This window comes from Trichoderma ghanense (genome assembly GCF_004382785.1).
Source record: "Trichoderma ghanense strain CCMA-1212 chromosome Unknown scaffold_7, whole genome shotgun sequence".
NCBI classification, from domain to species: Eukaryota; Fungi; Ascomycota; class Sordariomycetes; order Hypocreales; family Hypocreaceae; genus Trichoderma; species Trichoderma ghanense.
This window is the reverse complement of record NW_027395670.1, coordinates 451,286-464,468: the sequence shown is the minus strand read 5'-3', so window position 1 is coordinate 464,468 and position 13,183 is coordinate 451,286. Positions and strand designations below refer to the sequence as shown.

The 13,183-nt window shown below is 52.7% G+C and overlaps 4 protein-coding genes across 4 annotated transcripts; 1 reads left to right on the top strand and 3 right to left on the bottom strand.

Moving 5' to 3' along the window:
• Positions 1–1,176: 1,176 nt before the first annotated feature.
• CCMA1212_006292 (uncharacterized protein) lies at positions 1,177–3,526 on the bottom strand (the record flags this gene model as incomplete). The annotated part of the gene is made up of 6 exons (XM_073703522.1): positions 1,177–2,066; positions 2,128–2,601; positions 2,669–2,899; positions 2,926–3,194; positions 3,266–3,411; positions 3,521–3,526. 6 exons carry the CDS (start codon positions 3,524–3,526, stop codon positions 1,177–1,179), a joined length of 2,016 nt encoding a protein of 671 aa, XP_073557884.1.
• A 537-nt stretch (positions 3,527–4,063) lies between these two features.
• Positions 4,064–7,515, top strand: CCMA1212_006291 (uncharacterized protein; the record flags this gene model as incomplete). The annotated part of the gene is made up of 2 exons (XM_073703521.1): positions 4,064–6,440; positions 6,503–7,515. The coding sequence occupies 2 exons, from the start codon at positions 4,064–4,066 to the stop codon at positions 7,513–7,515; spliced, it is 3,390 nt and encodes a 1,129-aa protein (XP_073557885.1).
• A 246-nt stretch (positions 7,516–7,761) lies between these two features.
• CCMA1212_006290 (Aspartic protease pep1) lies at positions 7,762–8,961 on the bottom strand (the record flags this gene model as incomplete). The annotated part of the gene is made up of 1 exon (XM_073703520.1): positions 7,762–8,961. The coding sequence occupies one exon, from the start codon at positions 8,959–8,961 to the stop codon at positions 7,762–7,764; it is 1,200 nt and encodes a 399-aa protein (XP_073557886.1).
• Positions 8,962–11,375: 2,414 nt separating this feature from the next.
• Positions 11,376–13,065, bottom strand: CCMA1212_006289 (Cytochrome P450 52A12; the record flags this gene model as incomplete). Its single annotated transcript, XM_073703519.1, has 3 exons — positions 11,376–11,666; positions 11,721–12,584; positions 12,655–13,065. The coding sequence occupies 3 exons, from the start codon at positions 13,063–13,065 to the stop codon at positions 11,376–11,378; spliced, it is 1,566 nt and encodes a 521-aa protein (XP_073558119.1).
• Positions 13,066–13,183: the final 118 nt, after the last annotated feature.

The window sequence follows — 13,183 nt, the reverse complement described above, 5'->3', positions numbered from 1 at the left end:
GGCGAGGGCCCCTCGAGGCCCACGGACTCTTTTTTTTTTACGAGACCACATGCTTTGGACGGGTGGTGGAAAGAAATGTGGTCGATGAATGGTACAGTGGTAGATTCTCTAGCGGAATGGTCAGAAGATGGGATTGCCGTTGCATTGGTTGGAATGATACCCAGCAGCAGAGGCCTCGGCATTATCATTTGGTCACGGATGTGATTGATAGGCCAGGCATGACTGCACGCGGGGTAAACTAGAATTATTGAGCTTGTCAAGGGAGAAAAGCACACCAATAACGCACATAAATTGCTGTAAGGTTTACAAGGGTTTCAAGTGCCCAGACGCGAGGGTACCGAGGAGGGAGCAGTTGGCGGATGGGTGGCCGATTGGGGCAGGTCAGAATGCAATGCTACCCAAGGTCACCGCTAGGAGCTATGCGAGGCAGACACCGAGCTGAATCAGGGGGGACAGAACGATCAATATGAGATGTGCGAAATGGCATCACTCTGTTGAGGTTTAGAAAATGTCCGAGAGTTCAGTAACGAGACGACCAAGAGGGTCTCCAGCAGAACCTTCGAGGTCCGTGGGTTCGTCTGACGGCTGATCAACATCAGTGAGATGTGCATGTGGCCTGCATGGACTTCGCACTGTCGTGTCAGCACCTGCTATTTTGTCGCGAGGAGGTGGACTGACCTCGTGATCAGGGTCACCATCCACCATGTAATCATCATGAGTACTTGTAAGCTGCCTGAAATTGGTATGATGTCCGCATAAGTAGAAGTATTGAGGTCTTCTCATCTGATAGAAGTTACACATGATGCTGTGGTGGTTGTAAGTACTTTGTTCGTAGGAGCTTGGCTCAACAGCTACAGTGCGTAAGACTTGACACCATGATGGCCACGCAGCGGGAGCAAGTTGCTTTGACCACCATCCCGGAGGAAATGATGGATTGTGTGATATCGCTGGTAGAGACAAGTATAGCATCACAAAAGAACGAATTCTTGATGGCATAATCTTTGCATGTCATTTCATCTATGGCTATAACATTTGTGCAGTTGGAGCGTTTGGTCAAACCCGCTGCCTGACCTTGTAGTGTTATCCCTAAACACGAAGAAAAGGATTTTCAAAAAGCAGGGGGGGGGGGAAGGGGGAAGACACTCTAGCTTTCTACACGTCCGAGCTCCATAAGGGTTAGTATCCAAGCGGCAGCGGTGACCTGGCCCGACGTGTCTCCCTCGACAATCTGTCATGGCCACCAGGACTCTCGCCCAAGCCCGCCGAGTTGAGGCGAATGCTTTCTTTGGCCCGATCAACATGATGGACTAGTCGATGACTCCTATTGGGGCTCGTCATGAACAGCTTCAGTCTTGGCCCCATGGCGAATCCTCTCTGAACGTTCCTGATGAGTCCTTGAAATGAAGTCAAGACGCGGTCCATTCTGTCTCCATAGTCGTTCAAGTTGGACTCAAAGTCCGAAATGCTGTCTAAGAGAACGTAGACTGTCGTTGTTGGCTGCAGCTGCCAGAATAATCGCTCAAAAAGAAAGCAGAGTGCATCGGTGTTGGTTGCCGCTATAGCATCATACAAGCTCTGGTCGACAAAGTCAAGAGAGAGGCTATACGGTTTCGGATACAGAAGCAGCTGGCTGATGATGCTCTGTAAAAGCCCCTTGGGCCCGGAACCCTCCTTCTGCGGATCAGTATGATGGCTGCAGAAGAATTGCAGCACCATCCCGCTTTGGCTTTGTAGCAAGGTAGAAGCAAAGGACGCGGTGAAGAAGGACATTGGAGACGATCGTCCTACACTTTCTGTTCGACAGCATCCGTCCACCAGCACCAAGCCGGGCCATTCAGAGGATAGCCACTCTTGGAACTGCCGCTTTTGCCGCAGTAGTGTTGCATAGCCCAGCGCTTCGTCACTCATAAGGCTTTCTTTGCGAAGAATTCGCTCTGCATCTGCGACGGGATCGGGCGTCTGGAGCAGGTTGAGAATATCGCCCTCCGTCAAAACAGGCGTATGCTGAACCACAGGCTGCAGAGTTGGAGGAGGGGAAATGGAGTTGGGAGGGAGTGCAAAGAGGCCTGTTCGGCTGTCAGTCTCTGCGCGCTCTCTCACACGAAGTGGAATATGCGGTACACTTACTTCGCTGAACGATAGCATCGGCCACAAACTGGTACAAAGCGCTCTGCAACTGCTCGTGAATCGAAGCGGGCAGGGCACTAACGAGTCTCTGCAACCCGGCCTCAAACTCCTTCCTCTCTTCGCCATCTTTGGTGATCCGTTTCCGTGTCTGCGCCAACTCATCATTCATCCCGTTTGCGACATCAACCATCTGTACGCGAAACTCATTCATCTGAGAAGAGAGCTTATCATGGCCGCTGCTGGTTTCTTGCCGCAGCTCGACGACCTCGGCTTTGATGTCGTGAGCCGTTTTCCGTGTGGCCTCGGCGGCGATGCGCCCTGCTTGTGCGGAGACTTTGGTGTCTTGCCAGACGTTCCGATCCAAGTGAGCTGTGGCTTCGAATACGGTTATTTTTGCATTGCGGATGCGCTTGGAGATGTCGCTGATCCTGGACGCCTCGACTTCTGGGAGCTGTCTGACAATCTTCTTCAATACTGTATTGTTCATTGTAAGTAAAGGTTAGGCCTAGGTTTTGTTGCTCCAAGTGAATGCGGTTCTTACCTCCGACATCTTTATATGTCCGGTTCAGAATGCACACCAGGTCTGTCAGGCAGTCGACTAGGATTCCATAAAAGTCCCAGACCAGATTCTTCAGTCGGACCTCTCCGCGATAGACGTCGCTGATTTGGGAAACACTGGCCAAGACCCCGGGAACATCGTCAAGCTCTTGCAGGATATTTCCGACGTTGGAGAGTCTCTTCTGGAATTGCTGCATGGCGGTCAGAAAAAAAGCTCCAGGTCTTTGCTTGTAGCGAAACCTGCCTGGAAGATAAATGCGAGGCCTGTCCTGAGAATGCTGAGGCCGTCTTGGTCGGGTATAATGTCGGAGAGACGTTCCAAGATGCCTATGGCTGCGTCGCCTTTTCTTATCCATCCTCTGAAGCGATTATCTTCGGCCTTCTTCTCGTACGTCTTTTTCGCCTCTTCGATGCAGTCGAAGACGCCTCTCCAGGTCACGCCCTGAATTGACGTTGCTGAATCGCCAGCTTGGCAGGACTTGATCGCTTGAGACAGGTCTTCTAGTTTGCTATGACCGAGTTAGAAACCGAGAACACGATATTTATCAAGCGGTGGAGAGAGAAGTGAAGAGAGAATTACCGGCTGATGGGCACTCTCCATTCTGCGCGCTGGTTATTGTACTCTGTTGGTGAAGCCAGACCCTGGTGTACAGAAGCGCCCTCATATTCTCTCCAGTCTTTCATCACCTGGATTTCCCGATTACTATTCATTACATCCCTCATCCCCTGTCCCACACCTAGAGGTCGCCAGGAGCCCATGGCGAGTCACGATATAGAGCTTTGCGCGATATATGCAGCAGGTTTCCGCAACAATAACGAGGTTTAACAATTATACATGCATGTTGAAGCTTCGGCCCAAGTAGAAACACTGTCAATATGTCCTGACAACCTAGTCACCCAAGGTGAAGCCAGGCTGACAACCGTGACAAATTCGCAGCCTGATATATACCCCGCTCAGGTACAACGAAACGCTTCCTCCATTCCCAAAAGGAATCAGATGGCAACTGACGGCAATGAAATGTGGACTGATAGTCCACAGACTGCATTAGCCGCTTCACAAGCAATTCCCATTCGACCTGAACCCTGCTTGTTTGCAAAGGATTAGGCACCTGGTTGTGGTGTGATTGGACTGAAACGTCTCTCTTCAACCACCCCGGTTGAGGCTGTGGGAATATCCGTGACTTGCTCATGCATGAACCTATGCCCAACTGAGTCCTATCGCTTACGGTGAATTAATCATCTACTTGAGCCGCGTTGTCTCCACCGGATTCAAGCCAGGAATTCCCTCTCAGGAAGCGGTGCCAAGGCAAGCTGTGGTTTCAAACAACTGTCTTTCTCAATGACTCTTTCAATGACATTGGTAGGAGAGGCAAGCAAAATGGCAGCAGATGCGGGTACAAGCAACAAAAATGGCCAGTCAAGCTCGACAAAACAAGATACAACTCCAGGCACACCCACCGTTGGTGATGGCCAGAACGACCCCGGCAAGGAAGAGCCCAACGAAACCGGTAAACCTATAGATGGTTCTACCAAAGACGGAGCTTCTACCTCTTCAACTGAAGAGAAGCCCAAGCAGAATGGGATCAAAAAAGACGAATCCGGGGCCGACCAGAAGCAGCCGGAAAAGGTGGACACAAAGAATCCCATCAGACCTCCCGCGCCCATCAGTAATGCGCCGGAGAAGAAGGCCGAGAAGCCCAAGCCCAAGCCCATGCAGGCTTTCTCGCGGGTCATCCCAAAGATGCGCGAGTGTTTCTCCTGGAACGACTTCAAGAACCACCAGACCGATGAACACAACTACGCCATCGAAGCGCTTGTCGCCGGCGATTCGCTCAAACTGGAAATTGAAGAAGCAGCGCTCCTCTACGAGGATCTCCAAGATTTTGGCAACTCGGGCGGATGGGGAAGCGGATGGCGGCGAACCTTCAACAGGCGAAACCCCAAGCACAAGACTATCGTGGACGATGGAGACGAAGTCTGGCTGCAGCGAGTGCGAATCAACTCCAGGGCCGTCATGATGTACCTTGGACGACAGAGCGCTGCTGGGAAGAAATGGAATGGCCGGCCTCACGTCTTTAAGCGGCCGTTTCGCTACCTGATACACTTTCATGACCAGATGAAGGAAGCGCTGGCTGAACTGGAAGAGTCTGCCTCAAGCGCCGAGTCGAAGCCTGCTCTGGCACCAAATGCAGCAAAGGACAAAGAAAGGTCGGACTCGGACACGCTCGGGATCGACTCGCTCTTCAACGACTCGGATACTCTGGCTGAGATGAGACTCTATGTCAAGTTCATGGAAGAACGGGTAATGCCAGAATACCAGCGTTTCCAGATTGAGGATATGTCCCTTGCGCCTACCAAGGTCAGATGGGATCTCCTCTGGTATCTGTTCAAGCCAGGCGATCTGGTCTACGTGCCCAATTTGAACAGCGGCGTACGAGCCCGAGTCCCCGTCGGCTGGGACGGTGTCTTTCAGCGTCTTCAGGCTGAGTTCGGCGAGGGTCCTATGGAGCCAGCATCTTCCATGTCGCCGGCCAAGCAAAACACAAGGGCATCTCATACCGATCAGATGGTGTGGAGAGTATACCGGCCCCCGTTCAAGCAGGCAGTCCTTGACGGCTGCAGCTGCGAAACATGCATGAAGATGGAGTCGACGTGGTCGATCTCGTGCTACCACATCGACTATGACGGCCAGAATTACCGCGCAGTTGGGCGGGTAATTGAGATTCCGACGTATGAAGGCGAGCGCGAGATTACACAGCTGCCCTGCTATCCCATGAGATACGTCAAGCAGAAGGACGAGATCATGGAGAGGGGGAGAATGTATGGGACCAAGTTCATTGAGCATATTGATCCGGCCAAGCGATACAGCTTCTACCGGGGATGGACCCTCATCAAGACTCCTCTCGGGCAGTCTATCGAGGACAAGAACGGCAGGATCCTGACAAGTCCGGAGCACATCGAAAGCGAGATTCTGGTTGATTTCGAAGAGGCCTTCAACACAGACCCTTCGTGGAAGCCTGAGGTTCTCGAGTCCGAACCGCTCACCTACAAAGTTGTCATCGCAGTCGATGAGAGCCCCCTGCAAGAGTGGCACGATAGCGACCGTACCAATCTCAAAGACATGTGGGAGGACAAGGTCGTCACCGAGGACGGCGTCGACGTACTCCAGATGAACAAGTTCATGGAGACGGATTTGATGCTGAGGAAGAAGAAAGACAATGACAGTGAGCTTGGCGAGCTCGAGGGCGACAATCTCGCGCTTCTGCCCAGGCGACTCTTTGCATACGCTCTTTGGGAGCGCAAGTTTGTGCAGGTTGACGTTCGAGACGTCTCTTTCCCCGAGATGAAGGACAAGGACAGGGCCTTTGATAGCCTCCAGATCTCCTCGGAGCACAAGACGCTCATCCAGTCGCTGGTGTATTCCCACTTCAAGAAGAGAGTCAACGAAAGCAGCGTTGAGATTGCGACTCAAGATCTCATCCGCGGCAAGGGCAAGGGCATAGTGATTCTGCTCTTTGGTGTCCCTGGAGTCGGCAAGACGGCCACGGCTGAAGCGGTTGCGCAGAAGTTTGAGAAGCCTTTGTTTCCGATTACCTGCGGAGACCTGGGGTTCACGCCGGAAAGCGTGGAGAGTTCTCTGAGTGAGATATTTCGCTTGGCTCACTTGTGGGACTGCGTCCTGTTGTTGGATGAAGCCGACGTGTTTATCACACAGAGAGACAGGAAGGACTTGGAGAGAAACGCTCTCGTTTCTGGTAAGATGATGCGTACCGTTGCATGCAGATGAGGAACTGCCCATGCTAACATGTTCTTCTAGTCTTTTTGCGCATGCTTGAGTACTACAACGGCATTCTCTTCCTCACCACGAACCGGCCCGGTGTTCTCGACGAAGCCGTCAAGTCACGCGTGCATTTGAATCTGCACTACAACTTCCTCACAGAAGAGCAAGTCGTCGCCATCTTCAAGCTAAACATTGCGCGTCTGAAAGAGATTGAAGAGCAAGCCGCCAAAGCCCCCGGGCACAACAAGCTATACATTGACGAGGCCGACATCATCGCTTTTGCCAGCGAGCACTGGAAAACGCATACCGATGGCGTCGGACGGTGGAACGGACGGCAGATACGCAACGCGTTTCTCATCGCGGCGTCGCTGGCGCATTACGAGGGCGATATGGGTGAGCGGCCGGAGGGGTTGCAGAAACAGCTTACTTCGAAGCACTTTAAGAAAGTAGAGGAAACGACTAGGCGGTACGACGAGTATCGCGTGGCATGCCTTGGAGACACGGATAGTTACCTTGCACATGACAGATACGAGAGAGACGACGACTGGAATCCTCATGCTAGAGGTGGAGGAGGAGCGAATGCCTACATGTCGCATGGCCAGCCCCATGTCCAAGCCCCTGGATATCTGCCCCGAGCGGGAAGTTTCCCCTGGCAAAGACCTGTGCAAGCCCCCCTCAGCATGAACCCGACCTCGATGCAGAGGCAGGCAGCTGAAGGGTGGTCGAGCAACGGAACGGCACGCCCGCCTGTCCCTGGATACCAGCAGCCTCCGCAGCAGCCTCCTCATGGACAGCCTCCGCAGCATCAATATCAGGGGCATGTGGTGAACAAGCCGCCTGGAAAGCCGCCTGGTGCTTCAAATAGTCCGAACTTTACGACACAAGCGCCTTATAACTCCGCTGCTGGAGGCCCTGGCGGACCACAAGGCTATGACATGGGAGGGAATATGCAGATGAAGACTGGCGGAGAGCCGGGTTTGAGTGATGAGTGGATGGGCCCTGGGCAGCAGCGTTGGCAACAGGGTCAAAATGGCTTCAATCATTACTAGGCACGTTATGGCAGTTTTTATATAACGTCTTTTGCTAATCGAGGAAAATCGGGGAGAGGCATGAGGAGGAATAGGTGTTATTAATTCAGAGATTAATTATTATTATTTATAATACACCAGAATATGCATGATGAAAATAATTGGAGCCCGATCCCAGACAGAGCTCCCTGATTTATCCCATTGACCTTGAGGGTATATCTAGCACTTACTTACATCTTATGTCTAAAGAATGCAGACGTGCCCAGCCTATTTCTTCTGCGCCCAGCCAACCTTTTTGTTCCCACTGTCAAAGACGACATACGCAGCCTTGAGAGCAATGTCACCAAAGATGGCAAAAGGAAGAGCCCCAGAGGGCTGAATGCCGCCAAAACACTGACCGTTGCCAGCCTCGGAGTAGTTGACCAAGGCACCAGGGACAGTGATGTTGCCCTCCCCAACAGTAAAGGTAAAGTCGGGCAGCTGGGTGGTGCAGTTGAAGACGTAGCCTCCCAGGAACACGTTCACGTGGGCGCCCTGGACCTTCTGGTAGTAGGCTTTGACGAGGTCGTCGCTGGCGAGGAGCAGAGTGGTGCCGGTATCTGCAACGGCGTTGAACTGGCCACCAGTGTCGCTGCTGGCGCTGAACTGCCAGAAGCCCTTGCTGTTGTCGATGGGGGCGTAGAAGGCTTTGCTTGCTTCGGAGGGGATGGAGCCGAAGTGGTAGCTGCCGGGCGTGTCGTGGCGGAGATCAGCAACAAAGACGGGCGAGTCAAGGCTGCCGACGATGTTGTCGAACCACGTCTTTTGCGGTAACGGTTTGACGGTGTTGATGGAGCTAAAGGCCAGACCGACGAGGCCGTCGTTGTTGCCCTGGGTGAACTGGGCAGAGACGTTTCGGGCTGACTCGACAGCCTGAGACTTTACCGTGAGGTTCCCGACGGAGACGATGTCGTGGTAGACATCGCCAGATGATGATGAGCGATCTCCGTATGTGATGTTCCATGATGCTCCCTCCATCTTCTTGGAAGACGTGCTCTTAGACGGGGTGTAGATGTCATGACCCTGGGATGAGGTCGGGTCAACATCTGATGAAAAGACCCAGAGATCGGAGCTGCCGGTGTCAAAGTCCAGGTTGAGTGTCTGGGGAGGAGTTCCGATCTTGACAGGGACGAGATACTCGATGTCGTCGTGGTCAGGTGTAGCGGTGACAGTTTCGCTGCCGCGCTTGGCGAGTTGGATGGACTTTACCAGGTTAATGGCATCGACCAGGGTTTGGGGGACTTCAACGCCGTACTTGGCGTAGGTACGGGCTAAGGCGAGAGGGCCGTTGCGGCCTGTGAAGGCTTTGTTGGCAGATCTCTTGATCTCGAAGGAGCCCGGGTTGGTGTTTGTGCTGGGAATGGCACTGCCTGCTGCCATGGAGGCAGACAGGAGGGTGAGGAGGAAGCTGCCAAATGAGGGCTGCATGGTGATGAAGGGTTTTTGAAGAGCTGGTTTAAAGAGGAGCGGCCTTCTTTCAAGGTAAAAGATATAGTAGACGGGTATTCGATAAGGAGTATCGGAAGTGGCTCTCCTGATGTTGCGGAAGACCCGGTATATTTGCCCCCTTCTTACGCGAGATTGTCAGACTCTGTTTGTTTTGTCTCGAGGGGAAACTACTCTCGAAAAATATGAGAGAAAAGCCACAAGATAAGAGAGGCGAGATATTATAGGAGCTTTATCGACAGCGCAAACACCAGGAGGCCAACAAAAAGGAGAGGGTCACGATGCTTAAGAGGTTCTGATGGACTCTCACCCGGACGTGGGAGGTGCTTGCAGCTCTTATTTAAAGACAACCAAATTGGGCAGTCAGCTCTTACACAGCTCTCCGGAACTTTGCGAGTCAGTTCTCGGTTTCGGAAGTTTTGCTGCAACATGCTAACAGCAAGCGCGTGGCCAAGAGCGTGTAGGCCGTGGAGACTGTGGAGGCAGCCAGCCAGCCATGATGACTGATGCTGCCTTTTGCACAGAGGCGACACTATCTGCTAACTATGAGTGCGTTTCTACTGGAAAGGTTTGTTATGATGATAAGCTAGATCTTCAGGCCAATGCCAGCCTAAGATCCGGCTGTGCAAGGTTCAACGCGGTTGCATCTGATACAAGGCGTGCGGGAAGAGGCCCATCTGTGCTGCCTCGACTCGTGCAACCTGGAAATGACGACGGCCAAAGACCCGAATACTCGCCGTCGAATCATAATGCCGAAGTAACGTGGGCATTACCGCACTGCTGGAGACTCTCATCGGATTGTCAGGGCACATTACCGAATCGATGAGGCTGCTTGGTGAGGCCTTTTGGCGATCTACAGTGACACAGACTCCATCACGATGGCGATCAGCCCGGCCGATCGGCCCTGGCACCATGTCTGCCATTGACTTTGTTTTAGCGGAGGCGCTGAAACAGAACTAGGTGCTGTTTCCCCGTAGTATAATGGAGTTTTGATGGAGATGCCATGCGGTGCTTACTGCCGCTGATGAGGTGGCTTGTGGGAGGTTCGCTATAACTCCTCCGAGATGCCACAACTTGGGGGGTTCTTTAAGAGACACAGCCACAGACTCTGGAACTGCGTTTAATGCCCCTGGCTAATACGAAAGACTGGAGTTGAAAACCCATTGTGTCGGCCAGGGAATCACATGCGAAAGCGGAAAAGCCAGTGGGTGGGTGAGACGGCAAGAAAACTCGGAAACTCCACGCGAATGTTGCCACACGCCCACGCGTGTTAGTGCAAGGTAGTAGAAAAGTCTATTACCTATGCTGTCTGACGGCTGATGCTAGACAATAACCGCGCTGATAATAACTGGAACCACGTTCGAGCGCCATTCTGCGCCTCGTACCACGATGGCGGACTGTGATGCTCCGGGCCAATGACTGAGTGGAGGATGGCGGTCGTTGAAAGCCAGAGAGGTGCAAGAGGTGGCTATGTGTTCCTGTTTAGCAGCTCGCTTCCCCGCGAAATAGTGTTTGGAGGGCGTCAAGATTTGGCCGTTTGGATATAAGCTCTTGAAAGATCCGGGGGATGCTGAGCTTGTTGCCAAGTCGGAGAATTAGAAGGCAAGGTGCAGTGAGTGAAAGCAACTAGCACAAGGCACATCCAGCGATATTCGGATGCTATCTCGGTCATTGGGTTGATAAGGTTTATCAAAGGAGGCACCCGATCGAAAGAGAGAGAAAGGAATTCAGTGCGAGGAGTGGTCGGACTCTTCTTCTATGCATACCATTTGGGGTATGATCAACCTTGCTCTAATTCAAAGGACGTCCACCGTTGTTCCTCCTTGATGGTACAATTTAGAACAGCGAATCTTCAATGACGTCCAAGCTCGGATGCCCAATGCGTCTCGGCAAAGAAAGGGAGAAGAGATGGGAAAAGGAGGAAATGTGCCCAAGCTGCAGGGTAGTAGTATGCCGGTGGTCGCAACACATAAGAGCTCTAGCATGTATAACTTGTTCAGACGTCATTGCCATCTTTTAGAGCGTTTTGATCATATCGTTCTCCTTCAAATGACGACCCTTATCTCGCTCAAATCAACCTTACGTGCAAATTGGGCGTTGAGATGCAGGCCAGGTAACTCGAGGATTCGTTCCATGTCCCTGATTGCAAGACTCAAGCATGTGCATGTAAGTTTTGTTGATTAGAGATTCGTACGATGTCAAGTGGTCATTACTCGTTATATTCCAGTCCCGCAACAATCTTGCTATCTACAATACTGAGATATGGCAGCCGTTGAAACCGTCCTAGCAATGTCATCTGACTTGGGGCTCATCCCTCTCATCCCTCGCTCATAACCAAATATTGTGACAGTAAAAGGGCAGACAATCGAATTCTTATCGTACCAGCTTCGCATCCTCTACTCGGCAAAGTGCAGCCTGACTTTGACGCCCTCGCCCGGGCAGTTGGTCAGCGTCAGACCATGCTTGACAGGACCAACCTGCGATCCGTCAATGCTGTCAATCCGCTGCATCAGCCTAATCACGACGTATCCAACCTCTGTCAGTGCAAACTGCTGGCCGATGCAGATTCTTGGGCCGCCATTAAAGGGAAGATAGTCCCAGCCCGGTCTCCGCGTCAGCCATCGCTCCGGCTTGAAGATTTCGGCGTCGGGGCCCCAAATGTCTTTGCGGCGATGCATCAGGTGAACCTGGAATCATGTTAGTTTTGTCATGCATCAATCTCCAAAGCAACGTGCTCTTACCGAGTACCCAACGTCTTGGCCCTTGGGAACAAAAATCGGAGACTGTCCGTCGAGGCCACCACCCGTGGGCAGCGTCGTGTCGACTTGCGCGGTGCGAACATTCATGGGAACTGCAGGATACAGACGAAGACACTCATTCAAGCACCATTGAAGATATTGGCAGCCCTTCATCTTTTCGAACGTGATTTCCTTGGGGCTCGAGTATGTTCCGAATTCATCTAGGATGACAGTCCGCAGCTTGCGGAAGACGGGCGCATATCGGGGATCGGCCATGGTGAAAAAGAACCAACCCAGCGTCGACGCCGTGGTGTCTCGACCCGCAAGCAGGATGTTGAGGAGCTGGGATCGAAGTTGCTCGGGATCTTGAGTTTCCTTGGCCAAGGCGTTGAGGAAGACGTACTTGTCTTCGTTCACGGGCTTCTCGCTTGCGCCCTGATGAAGGGCCTTTTGGACAAAGTAGTCGACAAACTCGTGGACCTGCTTTACCATTCGATGGAATTCGGGGAGATGGACGATCCAGTAATTGGGCCCCAGACGCGACCCGATCGAGAGCGTGTATTGCGACCTGTCGAAAGCATTCGCGAAGCTGCCGTCCTTTTCAGATCCGGACTCGCCAGCCTCCAGCTGGCTGTTGACACTCTCTCCGAAGAGGAATTCGGTGGCGGAGTCGAGTGTGAGTCGGAAGAAGAGAGGCTGAAGGTCGACCAGGTCTGTCCAGCCATTTGGCCCGATTCGGCGATTGAGCACCGTCATGAGAGCTTTGACATGCCCTTCTTCGAGGTTGAGGTCGCTGACTTGGCCGCGAATGAACTGCGGACGCAGCAACGCTCTTGAGTACTCCCATTGCTTGCCATTGGTGGCAAACTTGCAGGCGGAAACAGTCAGACGATGCTCTACACGAACACGACAGTTGCAATCTAGCACAAGTACTTACGATGCCGTGCCCGAGCAGCGGTTCGAAATTATCTGTTCGGTTCACTCCCAGCCCGAAATCCTTGAACTTGAGTGCAAGCATGGTCTGGATGTTCTGCGGATCCGTCGTCACCAGAGTATCCCGGAAGAAAGGTGCCCTCACGCGCAGCGTGCCGATAGGGCGGCCGTATGTCTTCGCTTCGCGCTCAAAGCTGGTCTGGAGATAGACGGGAAAGACCTTCTTGTTGCTTGCATTCACGCCGTAGACGACTTCAGCGATGCCCGTCGGGTCATATCCTGTCGCCCATATGGGAGGTTTGCATCCCAGTTCCCGGGATCGGGCTCTATATCGAAGGTTGTCGCGGATCAGGGAGAAGACGTAGGCGAAGGCGACGGCGGCCGCCGCGAGGACTGCTGCTAGGGCCAATTGCATACTGAACGACGACGGTTACGATGAGGACATATGGGACGGCGAAAGGATAAAGTTGTGGACGGAGTTGGCTAGGGTTGTGCCATGTGGTCACAGAATAAATAAAGTGAATGGGAACAGG